General features: G+C 35.9%; 1 protein-coding gene across 1 annotated transcript in view; it reads right to left on the bottom strand.

Moving 5' to 3' along the window:
* Positions 1–416: 416 nt before the first annotated feature.
* The window catches only part of LOC110883822, a 34,531-nt gene continuing 16,000 nt past the window's right edge, over positions 417–18,947 (bottom strand). The window contains exons 5-13 of the mRNA XM_035976156.1: positions 17,480–18,379; positions 9,257–11,107; positions 2,858–3,769; positions 2,575–2,724; positions 2,335–2,441; positions 1,639–1,999; positions 1,361–1,501; positions 1,150–1,262; positions 417–961 (exon numbers count right to left, since the gene is read on the bottom strand). Of these exons, the coding sequence (XP_035832049.1) occupies positions 556–961; positions 1,150–1,262; positions 1,361–1,501; positions 1,639–1,999; positions 2,335–2,441; positions 2,575–2,724; positions 2,858–3,769; positions 9,257–11,107; positions 17,480–18,379 (4,941 nt within the window). The 3' untranslated portion in view covers positions 417–555. The remainder of the gene's footprint in view (positions 962–1,149; positions 1,263–1,360; positions 1,502–1,638; positions 2,000–2,334; positions 2,442–2,574; positions 2,725–2,857; positions 3,770–9,256; positions 11,108–17,479; positions 18,380–18,947) is intronic.

The following is an 18,947-nucleotide window of genomic DNA, read 5'->3' as shown; positions in this document are numbered from 1 at the left end:
CAAGAAGGCAAAACAAAAATCATAGAAATAACTTATGATTGAATCGAATGAATAAAATTTAAAATATTATTTTTGATTGAGATCGCAACTGGTGGATTTGCTTTTATTTACGAATTTTCATTGAGGGGGCAGCTCCTGGGGCATGACTTGCTTTTATGTCAATGGTATAATGACATAAGTACCTCAGAAGTAAGAACAGTCTGCATCTTCGAAGATCGTTGCATGCATCTAGAAGGCAGAATTACTTTCTTTGAAGATGCAGACTGTTCTTACTTCTGAGGTAAAATAAAAGCTTGTATTGCACATCACTAGCTGCCCAAGAGATGATGACCATCATCAGCCTATTTGCAACGATCTGGACGATAACTTCTTTATTGTCAAGTGGAAAGTTCAGCTTTGCACATTTCCCAATCTACTCATCGCATAAAATTAATACATACACTTTGACAAAGCAACTGCTTTGTAAGGTTTTCATCAGGAGGCACATACACCCTAAGTTACAAAAATATTAACATTAAGAACACAACGTGGCTGAAATATATACTATTCTTATGATTACATTGGCCGAAACTCGAGGCCACATACAATAAGGCCAGACATTGTTCCTTCGTAACTTATAACTTTCAAATTTACATGAATGCAACCATTTCTAGGCCCATCCCTTGAGTTAAACTTCCACACATTGACCTCCATCCATCCATCTTCCCTTTTTTGTGGGACCTGGTTGATATCATGTATATTCCATGCTTTCGGGGTTCTAAAATAAAAAGCTTTAGTCTTTTTGTTACTTCGGTGGAGTAGATCTCGTACTTTCACAGGACAATGCAGGCCAAAACATTTTTCTGAAAGCTTGAATATTAGGTAACACCTATAATCTGTATCTGGTGACAATGTTCGACTTTCAATCTTGCACTTGAGACGAAATACTTGTTGTGATAGCACCTCAATCACCTCCTGAAAACTGGATGTTCAAACGTCACATGATTACATACTTAACCACATTTAAGAGGTGAAACTTTTCACATCCCTCTATTTATGTATCTTTGGTATTTTTTTATAACATTTTTCAAAGTTTTAAAATCTAGCATCACGAGTATACTCCAACTATTAACTAAACATAGACAACAGAAGTATCGTCAAAACACAAACCTCGACTGTTCCGAGGGTTTTGATTTGAAAGGCTTCATGGAAGAGTCATACATAACCTCCTTTGCAGAAAGCATAAGATGTTTCTTTCTGCTCATTTCACCTAGCTGGAACAACTGTCCATCAAACAGTTTAACCAATTTATAACCAAACAACAACAAATATTTTTTTTTTCAGAGAAGAGATAGACTTTGTTCAAAAGAAAAAAAGGGACCTTTGCACCCTCATCATATGTTTCGGAGAACTCGTAACTTTCATCATAGTCAGTTGGTAGATGTTGAATCTGACCCATGTTCACGTTTGATCTCATGGTTTGCTGGACATCCTTTAATTTCTCGATTTTTTTATGAGTCACCTGTATAAAATTAAAGGACCATGTTAAAAACATATAAAGTAAAACATGAAAAAATTACAAATACAGTGACTTCTGTTTCAAAAAATATATAGGAAAGAATCAAAAATCAGAACTAAATCATATATTTCGAAACTTGCATTGTCAATGGCTCGAAACTCAATGCCTTCAATGTAGATGGCACGACTTCTGCAATAATATTGTGAAAAACTCTCTAGAAAAACCTCAAAATCACCGGCGTCCTCAGTATTCAAGAACCGGTACAATTCAATCATCAACCACTTCTCGTCTCTCCATGTTGCAAAATATGCATGGAAGGTTTCATCCTTCCTTTTGTACATCAAGTTGACATACATTTGTTCACCTGAAATTTGGTTTGGTTCACCAAATTTGAAGACCAGATAAACCCCATAAGTGATACTTGGAGTTAAAAATTGAGCCTTTATCTGGGTTTGAATCTTTAGATTTGAAATATCCATCATCATCGGCACTCTCTGGAACCTGAACGTGTATTAAAGTCTGAATGAAGCCTTTTTCTATGATGAAACCTCAATATCAAATAATACATCATAATAAATACAAGATCTAATTGATAATACATACTAATCAGTACAATATATTTTCAAAATCTTATGGCTGTACAATTTCTTTCTGGAATTAATATTTAATTTGTTCTGTAGTAAAGAAAGACTGTATCCTTTTTTCATGAGTTTAAACTAACAACCAATCTTTAACTTAGTGATCTTGAATTCTGCTAATAATGACCCTAATATACAACTGTCTAAATAATATACAACCGTCTAGAGAAAGTGAGGGAGAGAGAGGGAGATAAGAACCTTGATTTGTGGATACGTCTCCACTTTTGTGAACTCTGATTTTTATATGTAAACAAGGTTGCTGATACCATCTCATTGCTGTTGTTATTACTGTCCAACCAAAACCACTATTATACAAAACAAAACAAAACAAAACAGATTAAGTTCCAGAGGTGAACGTCGTTCATAATATTGAAAAAGCTAACACGAAGGCACCCTCTAGTAAACAAAATATATGAGATAAGGGACTAAGTTATTTACCACTTTTCCTTTTTGAATGAGGATTCCTTCACAGAGCATGTCATAAAGATCTTTTTTCTTTTTGGTAGTGTAGATCTCAGGGGTTCGTGACTGTTGGATTATTGCTTTGTAGTCGCTAGGCAGTTTGGGCTCCCATGTTTCAAAATCCACCTATATAATAATAAAAAAAAGATATAAAATCTTATTTAAGTTCTCCATTTACATTATGTTATGTGAGAAATTTATTATAGGTAGATGCACGTGCCCAAAAAGAAAGCCACTTTTGTAAAACAATGTAACTTACTTGGAATTCCAACGCTTCCTTGAGCTGTTTAACCACCTGACCTGCTGTTGGCCGCAGATGTCGTTCATCATGTAAGCATTTATAGGCAATATCTGCAAATGTAGACAATGATTGTGGCACAATTTGTTCCTTTATACCCTCAAACACCAACTCATCAAGTTTTCTTTGTTCGTAGTAGTTTTTAGCCAAAGGACCTAGATACTGTTGGTTAATACCATGGTAACTAGTTGAATACACCAATTTGCCACACAATATCTCAAATAAAACCACACCAAATGAGTATATATCAGATGCTTTGCTTATTGTACTCGTTTCCTCGTATGTTGGGTCAATGTAGCCCTGACTACCACCGGCAGGTTTCTCCTCGAAGACGTAGTCGATATCTTGATTATTTGGACTTATCAAGGAAAACCCAAAATCAGTAATTTTTGCTTCCCAATCAATACTTAGTAGAATGTTACTAGTTGTGAGGCCCCTATGTATCACGGTCTCTTGTCTTAGAACATCTCCATGAAGAAAATCCAACCCACTTGCAACACCAATGCATATCTCAAGCCGTTTCGTCCATGTAAGACTTATGTTGTCCAACCACTTATCAAGACTTCCATTAAACGCATACTCATAAACTGTGATTTTTTCATCCATCTCATCACAATAGCCTTCCAAATGAATGACATTCCTGTGTTTAAACTTGAAAAGAATTTCTAGCTCTCGATGAAATTCGGCATATTCTTGACCGTGAATCCTATCCCACCTCTTTGCAGCAATGATTTCATGTCCATTAGCATGTGGAAGTTGTCCTTTGTATACCTTTCCATGTCTTTCTGTTGCAATGCACTTCTCATTACTGAAATTATTTGTGGCATATTTTATGTCTTCAAATGGAATTCTAACAATGCCCAAGCCTTTTTCCTGCGAATCATTAGAGACTGATCAATTAAGTACTCGACAATTAATTCAAATAGGATTAAACTTTTTTGTCTAACATTCAGTATGAACTAGTATATTGTGTTTTACATTCTCAATTCCCAAGTTCATGCAATTTTTTGCATGTAATTTTATAATCAATTGATGCATTAAAGTCCATAAACATGTCTTTTATGGGTCAAAACTAGAAAGTAGAACCGTACACTTGCATAAAAAATTTACATGCTGGCCAATGTTGAGCTTGGATACGTAATAGAATTTTAGTTATCTTCTGATGTCAAGTTAACTTAAGAAAGAAGCTAACTCGGAGAGCTAATAGTTTTAATCTTTAAAGGGACCCGAAGATATATATTATTCGACTCTCTCATCTTTCATGTATATAATATACATATAAGTACATGTTTCGATTCTACAAATTGATTTAGGTCTCATCTTATACATGATATACATATAAGTACATGTTTCTATTCTATAAATTATATAGGGATTTTTACATATTTCCCCCTCCTAAGTTGCCTTATTACATATTTCTCCAAACCAAAAAATCAATTACATATTTCCCATTTTTTTGAGAAATTACCCAATTACCATTTTTTTTAAAAAAGAAATTACATATTTCCCATAATCTTTCATACAATCGTTTCATCTTCCCACCAAACCTTACCTCAGACAATTCGCTGAAGCCACACGAGCAGAAAGAAACGACGGCTGTATATTTGAATATTATATATATTAATTCATCACAAGTTGTGAAATAGTAACGTAGGGTCAGACTTTTGTTTGACTTTGTTTTACATTATTTCTAAACTAATAAACAGACTTTTGTTTGACTTTGTTTTACATTATTTCTAAACTAATAAACTGTTTATCTGATTTTTTTATTGCTGTACATGCGAAATTAAATATCTAATGTTCTACTCTTTCTAGAAGACTTATATTTTGCACAGCCTTTTGTTTGTCGCTTATGTTTTTTTTATAGTAAAGAAACTTCAAAATTTTTCAACTTGTTAATATAAATCTCGATCAAATTCGTAGGTTGCATTCATCGATTAAAACACGTCTTTAATATAAATAACTCGTATAAATTACGGACACCGTGAAAAGACATGCAAAAACTCTGAAAGAGTAAAAAAAACGTAAAAGTTGAGCGGTTGATTTTGAATTTTTTGTTTCGTATTTGTGCTTCTTAAATTTCACGAAACTTTATGTTTTTTGAACGGAATTGATTATGAACAAGTAAGGATTGCATTTTAATGAAAGTTTGTGTTTTTTATTTATGAGTATTATGGTTTTGTTTGTATTGTTTGACAAGAGTAACAAGTAGAAGAATTTGGGTGATACTATATGAATTGGGTAAATAAGTAATTAATTGTCCATGGCTTTATAGCTTAGTGGCATCTTGCGGGTGGGATAAAGCTTTGGGACCAATAGGTCCTGGGTTCGATTCCCACAAGGGGTTTTCCCATATTTATTGGGTTTCCTCCTGAATTGGTGTATATGCATTATGCCTAGTGGAGATGGATATGATCGGGAGGTTCCGCTGGTGGCACGATGATACTCCAGTGGTCCGCCAGTGATCCAAATTTGCCGTTCAAAAAGAAAAGTAATTAATTGATGATATTAGAATGGGTAAATATGTAAATATCATTTAATAGTTCATTAAGGGTAAAATAGTCATAATTAAGAGTCATTTAAATGAAAAGGGGAAATATGTAATATATAGGTTAGGGAGGGGAAATATGTAATTGATTTTTTGGTTTGGGGAAATATGTAATAAAGCAGCTTAGGAGGGGAAATATGTAAAAATCCCAATTATATATATTAATGATCCCATTAAGTCTAACTGCTTTTCAAATTGTTCTTCACCATTAGATCTTGCTGAGATGAAATCGTGACCATTTAAACTCCAATTTTTAACCGCTGGGCGCTCCTTTAAAATCTTTTTTTTACATATATTTATAAAGTTTTAATATGTGTATTTTCTTAAAATTTTAATATGTGTACAGCTTGCTGAAAGCCAAATATAGAGTAGAAGGGGAATAAGAAGCCATTTATCAAAGAGAATGTTGACTGATATGATCTGACAAACAAAGGGTCTCAATTAGGCATGAGCAAATGGCATCCGTATCCGGTTTGGAACTGGTACCGAATTTTCCGAACCTACTCAATTTTCGGTACCGATTATGTACCAACATTTAGTGTTTTCGGTACTGGTCTGGTACAATACCGGTGGTATTTATCGGTTTTTTTAGCTTCAAATACTGGTCCGTACAAGTACCAAACCGTACCGTACAGGGTATTTTCGGTACCCATATCCATTTTTTGGGATTTTTGGTACCAGTATTTTGGTCTGGCTGGAACCGAGCTCATCCCTAGTCTCAATGAATCAATAGTGAATCAATAGTGACGATATGTTCTAAAATCCCATGTCATCTTTATATGATCGTAAAATAGTAAGTATTAAGTGATGATGCTTTGTATGCAGGTTATGAGGGTGAAAGGCCTCCTAATCCAAGATCTCACTCAGCTAAAGCAACCAAAAGGTGTGCGGAATCCACCTGATGATCAACCACTGTAGATGAACACAAGAATGCAAGGATTTGAGAGAGAAATCAAGAATACACAGAGTATTCTTGATGAAGATGAATGACGTCACTCACACAAAGCGCAGCCAGACAAAAGAGAATGATTAGGGCACAGAAATTCACACAGAATCGTTACCTTGTCTATTCCATATTAAAGTATATATACAAGGTGAAACCCGGACTTTCCACACCAAATAGAAAGCCCGGACAAAACATAAAGCACAAAGCAAGCACAGAGTTTTTGCTACAAAACTCAGACAAAACTAGACTATACAAACTCTGTCTAATCATAAACTCTTTCTACACATAAACTCTTTCTAGCCATAAACTCTTTCTAGCCATAAACTCTTTCCAAAACATAAACTCTTTCTAGCCATAAACTCTTTCCAAAACATAAACTCTTTCTAGCCATAAACTCTTTCCAAAACATAAACTCTTTCCAAACTTTGGACATTGTTCAATAAAGACCCTAAATGTTGGAAGCCTTGCACTTATCACCCAAAAGTGCATTAACAAACTCCCCCTTGATCAGTGCATGGTCTTCATTGAACTTGAGATCTTCAAACTTCCATTGGTAACATGGGAGTCATGCACTTATCACCTAAAGTGCATTAACAAACTCCCCCTTGATCAGTGCATGGTCTTCATTGGACTTGAGATCTTCATCCTTTCTTCGAGAGCTGCTTCCTGCCCAGACCTTGTTCTTCACACAGAACTGAACCAACTTGATGGACTGGTCAGCTAGAACACGATCTTCTTCATTGTATTTTAGAGGCAGGCGCCGAAGCTTCTTCAGATGTGCTCCCCTTAAGTTTGCAAGCCAAATCAGATCCAGCACCTTAGCAATCTCCTCCGTCACTTTCGTTTTAGAAATCACTGATTCCCCAGTCTTTTAGAAATCCCGGACGCAGAACGAAGCAAGCTTTATCAGTGAAAAGCATCGTGTACTTGTTATCACAGATTTGAGAAACCGACATCAAGTTATGCTTCAGTTCTTCAACGTAGTTCACTTTATGCAGCGTGATTTTTCCATTTGACACAGAGCCTTCACCGGTGATGTAACCACCCTTTTCACCGGCAAAATTCACATAACCACCACGAATTTGTTTAAAGTTGTTCAATAATTCTTTATTTCCTGTCATGTGTCTGGAACAGCCACTATCGATATACCAAATATAGATAGCCCTCTTCAGCTGCTCCTACACTCCCCAACAAAAATTTAGTTAGAGTGTGGGACCCAAGCCATGATGGTCTTGGGTCGTCCTGATTCGTCAACATAAGAAAACTCTTTGAAATAACCATCATCGCCTCTGTGTCCACCATTTCCATTTCGGAAATTGTTGGAATGAGTCCCCGCAAATCGTGGATTGTACGGAGTTGACGATCTGTTGGTATAACCAGAGTTTCCATACCCACGGCTTCCATAGTTTTGGTAATTGTAATTTTGATTCCTGGGAGGCTCAAAATTCCTACCAAATCTAGGAGCATCTTCGTGTCTTGAGAATGATCGTGGATGATTATCCGAATGCGGTCTTTGATTTGGAAATCGGGGGGGTGACCCATTTCGATCATTCACGAATCTGTTCTGTGCATGAGGTCTAGCATAGTTGTTGTTCGAACCTCCAGAACGTTTGTCATTCTCAACGCCTTGAAAGGTGACATGATTTTGTCGTCTGTGAGGGGTTTTCTCACGAGTATCATATCTTTGAGGTACATTTTCTGCCCCACGGTTAATAACAACGGGTTTCTCCTCTTGATCCTTATTTTGTTGTGATTTAACATTTGGTTTAACAACTGGTTTTACTTCTTGTTTAATCACTTTGTTTTTCTCAACCTTTTGATTTTTACCATTTATCTTTTCAACATTAACTGATTCATTTTGTGGTTTGTCAACAAAAGGTTTCTTTTGAGCAGGATCAACAAGTGATTTACCCCTGTCATCTGGACAGTCTGCTGCTAAGTGTCCTTTCCCACGACACTTGTAGCATTTGCGAATTTTCGCAGCGTTCTTCGGACGTTCCTCATGATCGGTCGAAGATGAAGAGGCATTGGTGGGATTTTTCAAAATTTGGTTCACAAACTGTGAGTTGGAACCTGTTTCAATTTTTACTTCTTCTTTGATAAAATCCTCCCCTTTAACAAACTCGGTTTTAGGGACATTTTTCAAAGCCTTTTTATTTTTCCCACGTGACTTTGATTTTGATTTTTCATTTTGAACCTGATTGAAAATTTCCAAAATCTTGTTGCTTATCAAATTTTCAATATTTTCAAGGTTCACCTCATTTTTCTTTGAAATTCCACTCTTCTTCGACTGATCTGAGTCAGTGACTTCATCTGGTTCAGATTCTGACTCACTTTGTGGTTCAACCGTTAGAGGAGTCTTTGGCACAAAATTTGCCAATTCAGGGTCAATGCTTGGCATCGATGTATAATTATGGTTTACCGGAGGAGGCACCTTGTTATAACCAATGCCAAACATTCCTTCCTCAGATTCTTTGAGACGTTGGCTGTTAATACAGAAGTTCATCACTTCGGATGAATCCCTGAACTTTTCGATCTTTCGTTGCAAATCTAAAATCAGATTATCTTTTTCCAAAATGATTTTGTTCTTTTCCAAAACACAATTTTGATTCATTTCAAGTTCAGATTTTAATTCCTGATTTCTAAGATTACCCACAGCCACAAGTCTCTCAAATTCAGAGATATCATTTTTCAGTGCTTTTATCTTAATTCGGTGTTCTTTATCCGAATTAGACAAAACAGCAATGAGTTCTCTGGATTTTTCTAAATCTGCAATTAAGTTTGTGTTATGAAGTGCATATCTATCTATCTTAGTCACAAACTCAACACATCTAGCACATCGCTTATCTACAGAAGATGATTTTACCTCAATGCCAGCCATGAATGCACAAGCCTCATTTTCTACGGAATTTTCTTCCAACCTTTTAGCTTCTGCATCCGCAAATTGCTGCATTTCAGCTGTGGAGATGTTGAATTCAAAGCGTTCTCCTTTTTCTCCATCTTCTGTCTTGCTAGGCTTCTCAACAGTCTCTTCGATCGAAGGACTTTCATTCTCAGTAACATTTCCCGAATCCAACTCTTCCCCAAGAACTTCAGCTACAACTGCAAGCTCCTCAATGCTTGTCTCTTCAACAACCTCTTCAAACACTTCTTCGTTCACAATTTCAGCTATGAAAGCTTGTGACACAATAGCTCCTGAGATGTCTTCCAAAGCACAACCCCAGTCATAAGGCTCAGTCACACTCTGTAAAGGTTGAGCCACCATAGCATTGTTTGTCGAAGATGTGGTATTTTCAGACCCACTTGAACGAGCACTTGAGTTGGAGGTAGCATTTGATGTATTGTTTTGAGGTCTTGAGTTGTTTCCTCGGGAGTTGTTGTCAGATCTTTCCATCTTCGGCTTTCGACAATCACGTGCGAAATGCCCGTAGATCCCGCAGTTGTAACACTTTACCTTTGACATGTCGACCCCCATTCGAGTCTTTGTCTGACCTCCTATGAACTTCCTACCCGTCTTCAGCAGAAACTTCTTCGCTCTACGGACTAACAGAGCCATATTGAGCTGTAGATCAAGTTCTTCCATCTCGTCTTGATCTATCTGATCGAAGTCTTCATCGAGACTTGACGGTTCAACGAGCTTCCCAAGACAGAAGTTCTCGTATGCAGTCATGAAGGACGCCAACAGACCCATATTTTCTTCAATCAACTTCAAGCCGCTTGCATCTATCTTAGGAATGTTTACACTTGTTCCTTGAGATTTATGAGCGCCACTAGAAGAGTACATCCCTTGATTTGAATTGGTTGTTCCACTTGAACTGACATTGTTGCTTATGAAGGTGTGTTCACTTGCAGGACCTTCATTTTCCGAGTACAAAGCAACACCGACTCCACCATTACTACCCTTATCCGTTGGTTTCGAAGCCTTATACAACTGAGGATCTTGGATCTTCTCGAATTCAGATGCTTGATCTTCCATATTCCAAGCGTAACCCCTCAGCTTCTGAACAACTTCTTCCAATGTAAGCTCTTCGTAGAGAACACCCTCTCTGATCAAAGCGGTGTACATATTCCATTCTCTCGAAAGACAATTCAGAAACTTCTCAACCTTCTCGAATTCAGTGTAGATACCCTCTTTACTTCTATCAAGTTCGCTCAGCAGATGATAAAATCGATTCACTGTGTCATCAAATGATTCATTCTTCAAAGCCTTGAACACAACGAATTGAGTCTTCAAACGTTCGAGACGTCGTTTCTTGTACATTTCGTTTCCTTCATATCGCTGGATCATACTATCCCACAATTCCTTTGAGCTATTTCTCTTACGGAACGTATGAAGTATAGATTGTGTCATTGCCATCGTTATCATTGACATAGCTTTCTCTTCACAGTCATAAAACTTTTTCTGATCATCAGTGAGTGCCAAATACGTATCAATCGTCAACGTACGTACCGGAGTAGCACCACATCCTTTAACGATGCACAACCAGATTTTGATGTCTTTTGCTCGAACATACCTTTCGAAACGCTCCTTCCACTCAGGAAAATCAAGTTCGTTGATCAACAAAGGAGGTTTGTCGTTACTTCCTACCTCAGCATTGTGCTTGAGGCTTTGCACCATCGTCGTCAGATTGTTGTTCGCCATTTTTAGGAAACAACAAAGAACTTCCAAGCAGTGAAGTGAGCTATAGTCAGAGTGTGTACCCCGGATCACAGAAACCTGAAATTAAACACAGACAACAGAGCTCGGACACAACACTGTTAGAAATTTAAACTCAGACACAAAAACTGATTGAAAAGATTCGGACAAGGATGGGTAAGAAACAAGAACTAGAACTCGGACAAAAATTAATTTGAAAACTCGGACAGGATCTGTTATATGAAACTTGGACTAGAGACAAAGAAAATAAGAAACTCAGACTCAAGGTTATTTAAAAAACTCGGGCTCTTTATATATTCAAAATAAAAAATTCGGACCTTTAAACTCGGACTAAAGACTAGATCTAAAAAGAAACTCTTGACTCAAAGTTAAAAACTCTGACTCTATATGTAAATTGGACACCAAAATTAAAAAAAAAAAATCGGACTTAATATAATAAAAAAAAATCGGACTCTATATGTAAATACCTCGGGACTCAAAATATAAAAAAAAACGAACTCTATATGTAAATACCTCGGGACTCAAAATATGAAAAAAAAAGCCTTGACTTTAAGAAATTAAAAAAAGGAACACGGACTTATCAATATATGTAAATACCTAGGGACTCAAAATATGAAAAACAGCCTTGACTTTAAGAAATTAAAAAAAAAAAAGAACTCGGTCTTATCAATATCAAACAAACTCTGACTCAATAATGTCTATGAATAATAAAAAAAAAACTTGGACTCAATGAAACATATCTAAACTCGGACGTAACTCAATTTAAAAAAAAACTCGGACTATAATAATTGATTGAATAACTCAGACAAACAAACTCAGACTCTATATATATAATATAATTGGGAAACTCGGACTCTAACTTAATATTTAAACTCGGACAACTATTAATATCTAAACTAGGACTCTAACTTAATATCTAAACTCGGACTCTAACTATACTAAAAACAAACTCAGACTCTATGTCAACAAATAACTCGGACTTCAAAATTAATATATAAACTCAGACACAGGAAAAGATAAGCTCGGACTCACCTTAATAAAAAGGAACTCGGACTAGAGAACATGAATAAACTCGGATATGAATATTTAACTAAAACTCGGACTTAATATGATGGAATATATTCGGACCTTCTATAAAGAAATTAAACTCAGACCAAAACTTAAAAAATAAACAACCAATGAACTCGGACTCAAAATCTAAATTAAACTCGGACAACTTATAATATCTATAATAACTCAGACCAGAATGATATTCGGACCAAACACAAACTCAGACTCAACTAAGGACACAAACTCAGACTCAAAATTACCTAAACTAGAGAAATTCGGACCAAACTAACAAAGAAACTCAGACACAATTAACTCTAAAAGGAAAACTCAGACAAGGAGAAAGCTCAGACTGATTTGAAACTCAGACAAGTCTCAAAACTCAGAAGGAGCCAATCTTCGGAGTATCTCCCCAATGCACTTTTGGGTGATAAGTGCAAGGCTTCCAACATTTAGGGTCTTTATTGAACAATGTCCAAAGTTTGGAAAGAGTTTATGTTTTGGAAAGAGTTTATGGCTAGAAAGAGTTTATGTTTTGGAAAGAGTTTATGGCTAGAAAGAGTTTATGTTTTGGAAAGAGTTTATGGCTAGAAAGAGTTTATGGCTAGAAAGAGTTTATGGCTAGAAAGAGTTTATGTGTAGAAAGAGTTTATGATTAGACAGAGTTTGTATAGTCTAGTTTTGTCTGAGTTTTGTAGCAAAAACTCTGTGCTTGCTTTGTGCTTTATGTTTTGTCCGGGCTTTCTATTTGGTGTGGAAAGTCCGGGTTTCACCTTGTATATATACTTTAATATGGAATAGACAAGGTAACGATTCTGTGTGAATTTCTGTGCCCTAATCATTCTCTTTTGTCTGGCGGCGCTTTGTGTGAGTGACGTCATTCATCTTCATCAAGAATACTCTGTGTATTCTTGATTTCTCTCTCAAATCCTTGCATTCTTGTGTTCATCTACAGTGGTTGATCATCAGGTGGATTCCGCACACCTTTTGGTTGCTTTAGCTGAGTGAGATCTTGGATTAGGAGGCCTTTCACAGTGGTATCAGAGCATGGTTACCGATTTGGAATGGTCTAACCGCCTTCCGAATCACCATTGCTCTTGGTTTGATGTTTGTTTCCGCCAAACATCTTGAAGACTTGAAGATTTTGCAGAAAAGTTGAAGAAAATGAAGCTGTTCGTGGTTGTTTTGTTCTCCAAGTTGTTGCAGATATGAGGTTTGATCCAAAAATTGCTCTGTCCGAGTTTTTCTTAGTGTTAAACTTGTCTGAGTTTTAAAACTCTGTGTTTGTTGTTTCCGGGGTTTTGGTGAACTAGTGTGAAGTCACACTAGGGAGATAGTCCGGAGACTTGTTTCTGAGCTTAATTCCGAGTTTTAAACTCTTTCTTGGTCCAAGTTTAAAACTCTTTCTTAGTTGTCCGAGTTTTAAACTCTTTCTTGGTCCAAGTTTAAAACTCTTTCTTAGTTGTCTGAGTTTTAAACTCTTTCTTGGTCCAAGTTTAAAACTCTTTCTTAGTTGTCCGAGTTTTAAACTCTTTCTTGGTCCAAGTTTAAAACTCTTTCTTAGTTGTCCAAGTTTTAAACTCTTTCTTGGTCCAAGTTTAAAACTCTTTCTTAGTTGTCTGAGTTTTAAACTCTTTCTTGGTCCAAGTTTAAAACTCTTTCTTAGTTGTCCAAGTTTTAAACTCTTTCTTGGTCCAAGTTTAAAACTCTTTCTTAGTTGTCCGAGTATAAGGGATTTTAAGGTCCGAGTTTTTAACAGGGATCATCTCCGAGTTTAAAGATCACAAGACATAATATGCAAGTTTATCCAAGAAATATCTGAGTTTTATTTATAAAGGTCTGAGTCTGAGTTTCACTGTGAGTCCGAGTTTAGTATAGTCAGAGTTTTGTGAAAAAAAAAAAAATATTCCGAGTTTTAGTCCGAGTTTTGACTTTTTGTCCGAAGTTTCACTTTTTGTCCGAGTTTTGCAAAAAAAAAAAAAAAAAAAAAAAAAAAAAAAAAAAATCCGAATTTTACAAGTATAGTCCGAATTTTGGCCTCAATTTTCATGATTCTTTTTAAACTCTGAGATTCGCTTCGCTTGGTCCAAGAACATTTGTTGTCCGCAGAGTTTCCTTTATTTCCTTGCTTGTTTCGAATTCCTTTGTACTCTAAATACTGCTCAGATGATCTGATCCGAGGTTTCAAGAGCTTTCGGGTTTTACGAGTTCCGAATTTTGTAGAATTCCGGGTTACCTGGGGTACCGGATTTATAGCTAAATTCAGAAGTTTGTGTTGTTCGGAAGTTTCGAGTTGTGCATGTTCCGAGTTTTTCTAGTTATTCCGGGTTACCTGGGGTACCGGATAACTAACTAAGAGTCAGAATTATGTGTAGTTTGGAAACTTGAAGTCGGTTTCGGATTATCGAAAAGTTTTATGGTACTTATGTTGTCCGAATCAAGTGAGGAGGTGAAGAGAATAAGACTTGCTTGGATTTTTGGATTGTTTACAAAGAAAAAGGGGGAGTAAAAATTTTGAAATTCCTGTTTTCTTTGTAAATCAAAAGCTCGTGGTGCTACTTCGAAACAAGTTCTTGTTTACTATCTTTGAGATTAACTTAGTGTTAATCTTACCGATGGGGAAGTGTTTTTAACATGAAGCAAGTTAGAGCTAGTGTATGATTGAGTTTTGTCAAGTTTGTTCGAGGTTCAATCAAGTGTTGACGTGATGAAGCAAATTGTTCATTTGGCAACTAGTTGAAGGTCAAGCCTTTATCGTATGCCGGTTAGAGTAGAGAAGATTAGTCTTCTTGGTACCTCTTCCAAGTTGGTGACTGATCGGATTCTCGAAATAGGGGTTCTTACATTGAGGGGGAGATGAGAGACGAAAGTCAACGGGTAATTGGTGGATTTGTGAAGATACGGGATTGGATCTTGAAGATTCGAGATGAAATGATTTCAGACACTCGGTTGAAGACTCTGATCAAGATGGTGGATGTACTTTTACAAAGTTCAGTTTGTTATTAATTTATCGAACTGAGCTTCATGTCTTTGTGAAGTTTGAAGTGTTCAAGATTGGGCATTGGAAATCCAATGTTTCTTTCTGCTACTGGTTAGGTTTGAAGATTAATGTATCGAGCGATATTCCTACATGTGGTTGTAGGTCGGTTCGCGTTAATTTGATTCGGGAGTAGTTTGAGGGGGAGGATCTACAGTGTTTGATGTTGGATTCTTCGGGTTTCTCAAAGCGGCTTTAAGTGATCGTCAGCAAGTCTTTAATTAGAAGGGTTGAAGATCACTGTGCTCTACCAGAAAGATCAAGTCTCAGCCAAAGTAGAAAGCTGACATGATATCTTCAGTTAAAGGGGAGTCTCTAAGTGCAGTATCCGTGATTGAAGATTATCGATGCCACACAGAACTGATGCAACAGTTAAGGGGGAGACTGTAAGTGCAGTTCCTGCCGGGTAACTGTCGCTTATCAGTTCTGGTCAACCAAAGCAGAAGTCCAAGTTAAAGTCAACCATAACGAAGAATTCAAGACTACATGAAGACCTGCATTGATCAAGGGGGAGTTGTTAATGCACTTTGGGTGAAAAGTGCATGGCTTCCAATTGTTAGGGTCTTTATTATACAAGTGCCCAAACTTAGTCCAAGGTTTGGAAAGAGTTTATGTTTGGAAAGAGTTTATGCTTGGAAAGAGTTTATGCTTGGAAAGAGTTTATGCTTGGAAAGAGTTTATGCTTGGAAAGAGTTTATGATTGGAAAGAGTTTATGATTGGAAAGAGTTTATGCTTGGAAAGAGTTTATGATTGGAAAGAGTTTATGATTGGAAAGAGTTTATGATTGGAAAGAGTTTATGTTTAGAAAGAGTTTATGTTTAGAAAGAGTTTTTGTTTAGTCAGAGTTTGTTTAGACTAGTTTTGTCTGAGTTTTGGTGGAGAATTGGTTTGTCCGAGGTTTAGTCCCTAGCCTATATATATGTGTGTATTGTGTAGATTAGGGAAACGATTGTAGAGAAAGCTTTGTGCTCTTCTCCCAACTTGTTCATCCTCCTGTGTGTGAATTCTAGAGAGAGAGACTATGTGTTAGTGAGAGAAAGCTAGGGTTTAGATCTTTGTGATCTAAACCAGCTTGTAGATGATGTATACTCCTTTGGTTCGTGTAATCTGTGATGACTGATTCATAATAAAGAGTTCATCTTCTACATCTTTCTATCATGTTCTTCATATCTTGTTCTTCATGTCTTGAATCAAGTGCAATGTTTGATGTATGTCATCGATCCGGTGCTTTCACAGAGGGCATTGCTTTTTTTCTATATTCATTATATCCTTTAATAGTTGGGGAGATGTGTTATACTCTAAAAAGTAGTATTTTCTTGATTGGTACAAATTGATAGGGTATGGAGCTAAAAGGATGTGTAACATTGAGAATCCACAGGTAACTTCACAACACCATTTATGATGAAAGGTTAAGATAGGATTTTTTATTCTTTTTCCAATTTTAAATGTCTTGCAAGTATCTTTATATGACATGAGGTATTAATGATAGTATGGTTAGTGGCTTTTCTGGGACTTGGTAAGGTTTAAATTCAAGTTAGTTGTATTCATACTTCATAGGTTTATTCATGTTCTTACTATATAATACATTAACGTAACCTGTCCACCGGACGAGTATTAAACTAGTTGATTTAGGGAGGAGAGTATACCACACCGTTTACTTTCTAATCCCACCCAACTTCCATTTATAATTATTAAAGCCATAACCTACTGAATGTTATCAAACTATTCATCTTCTCACATAAAACGGTATAATAGCTGAAACACTTTATAGGTTGTATTTAACCTTAAATTAAATAAATTAAAGTCCTCTTAATTACAGTCTCTTTTGGGTAAAGTAATCAAATAGTCAAAATATGGAGCTAATGAATCTAGCTCTTTTAAATAAACGAGTTTTATTAATGGGATGGTGTATGAACAACAGGAGTTGAATATGTGGGTTGTTACCTAGTACATTATACCATATATAATTGTATTCTAAATGACGTTTATAAAAATGATTCCAATCTAAAAGTTGCTACTACCAATACACCATTGCCCCCCCCCCCCCCCCCCCCAAAAAAAAAAAAAAAAAAAAAAAAAAAAAAAAAAAAAAAAAACAGAAAGAGAGAGAGAGAGAGAACCTAAATTATTCAACTTCTCCTTTTTATCAGTGGTTCATATTTTTGTAAAATTTACTTTCTAAGAACTTATGTTATGGTAATAAAAACCATTAAGCCAATATTGTTCATATGTTTTTCTTTATTTATAGACATTTACCAACATGAGTAGGTGATGCGTAGATAACATAACCTACACATGGCTAACACATGATGTGTAGCTTCTAATGAAAAAATGAAAGAAAACTTACTTGAATTTGTAACGCGTTCTTAAGTTGGATTATCACTTGACCTGCCGTTGGCCTTTCTTCTCTGTTTTCATGTAAGCATTGAATGGCTACCCGTCGAAAAATACTGAGCGATTGTGAAGCAATTTGTTCATTTGTACCCTCAAACACCATGTTATCGAGTTTTCCTTCTTTATACAGGCGTTTAATCAAAGTGCCTAGAAAATCGTATTTCTCGAACTTTTTGGAGTATGCCAAACTCCGGAACATGATCTCAAATAAAACAATACCAAATGCATATATATCGCATTCTTTGCTTAACACACCTGCCCTCTCGTATTCTGGGTCCACGTAAGTCAATGTGGCGCCAATAGCAGGAAAGATAACGGTTTTCTGTTCTATTGAATGCCTTTTGGAAAACCCAAACGTAGCAATTTTTGCACGCATTTCTCCATCAAGTAGAATGTTTCTGCTTCGGATGTCTCGATGGATCACCACCTTTCCTGTTACGAAACCTCCATGAAGAAAATCCAAACCACTTGCAATGTCAATAGCTATCTTAAGACGTTTACCCCATGTAAGACTAGCATTATCCAAATGCTTGTCAAGACTTCCATTCGACATATACTCATAAACAGCGATTCTTTCTTCTCCTTCCTCACAATAACCAAAGAGAGCAATGACATTCTCATGTTGGTGCTCCACTAAAATTGTAAGCTCGTTGGCGAAATCATAATATATGTCATTACCCTGATGTAAAAACCGCTTCACAACTATTCTGGTGGTTTGTCCATTAGGATGTAAAACTTCTCCCCTATATACCTTCGAAAATCCACTGGATCCAATGAAATTCTCACAATTAAAGTTATTTGTGGCTAACTGTATGTCTTTAAGTGAAATTTGTAATACGTCTTTGCGGTTTTCCTGAGAATCACGAAACAATCAACTTGATTCCATTAATAGATTGATATTCATGCCATTTTGGGTAGTAATCTTAAAAAGGTTGTTGTATTGAAGTATGTAATAAAAAATTCAAGCTAGATTTATTATAATTAACTATATGTTTATATATATGTATGAATCATGGTTAATATTTAGTGATATTTTTTCACATTTATCTTAAATTGAACAATTATAATGTTTATTGTTTAGTGAATATTTTTCTTCACTATTACCTCATATTTCAAATTAATTTCAAAAAAATAATAATCTCTAAATAATAAGCAAGATTATACATGTTTCACTGACTTCACTAAATTTTAAAAGTTTTAAATATATCTAAACAAATATTTAAGATTGAAACACCAAATTAAAGTTTTATTTTAGTGACTTTAAAAAAACAAACTACTCTTATGTGAGTTTATTAGTACATTCGGAAAACCTGCCTGCAAGTATTGGGGGCTTATTTTAAACAACTTACATGAGACATTTTTTTTAATGACTTTAAGACATCGATCCATAAATCATAAGACTTACTTGAATAGACAAATTA

Source organism: Helianthus annuus, chromosome 1 (assembly GCF_002127325.2).
Source record: "Helianthus annuus cultivar XRQ/B chromosome 1, HanXRQr2.0-SUNRISE, whole genome shotgun sequence".
NCBI lineage: Eukaryota > Viridiplantae > Streptophyta > Magnoliopsida > Asterales > Asteraceae > Helianthus > Helianthus annuus.
This window is presented reverse-complemented; position numbering and strand designations above follow the sequence as displayed.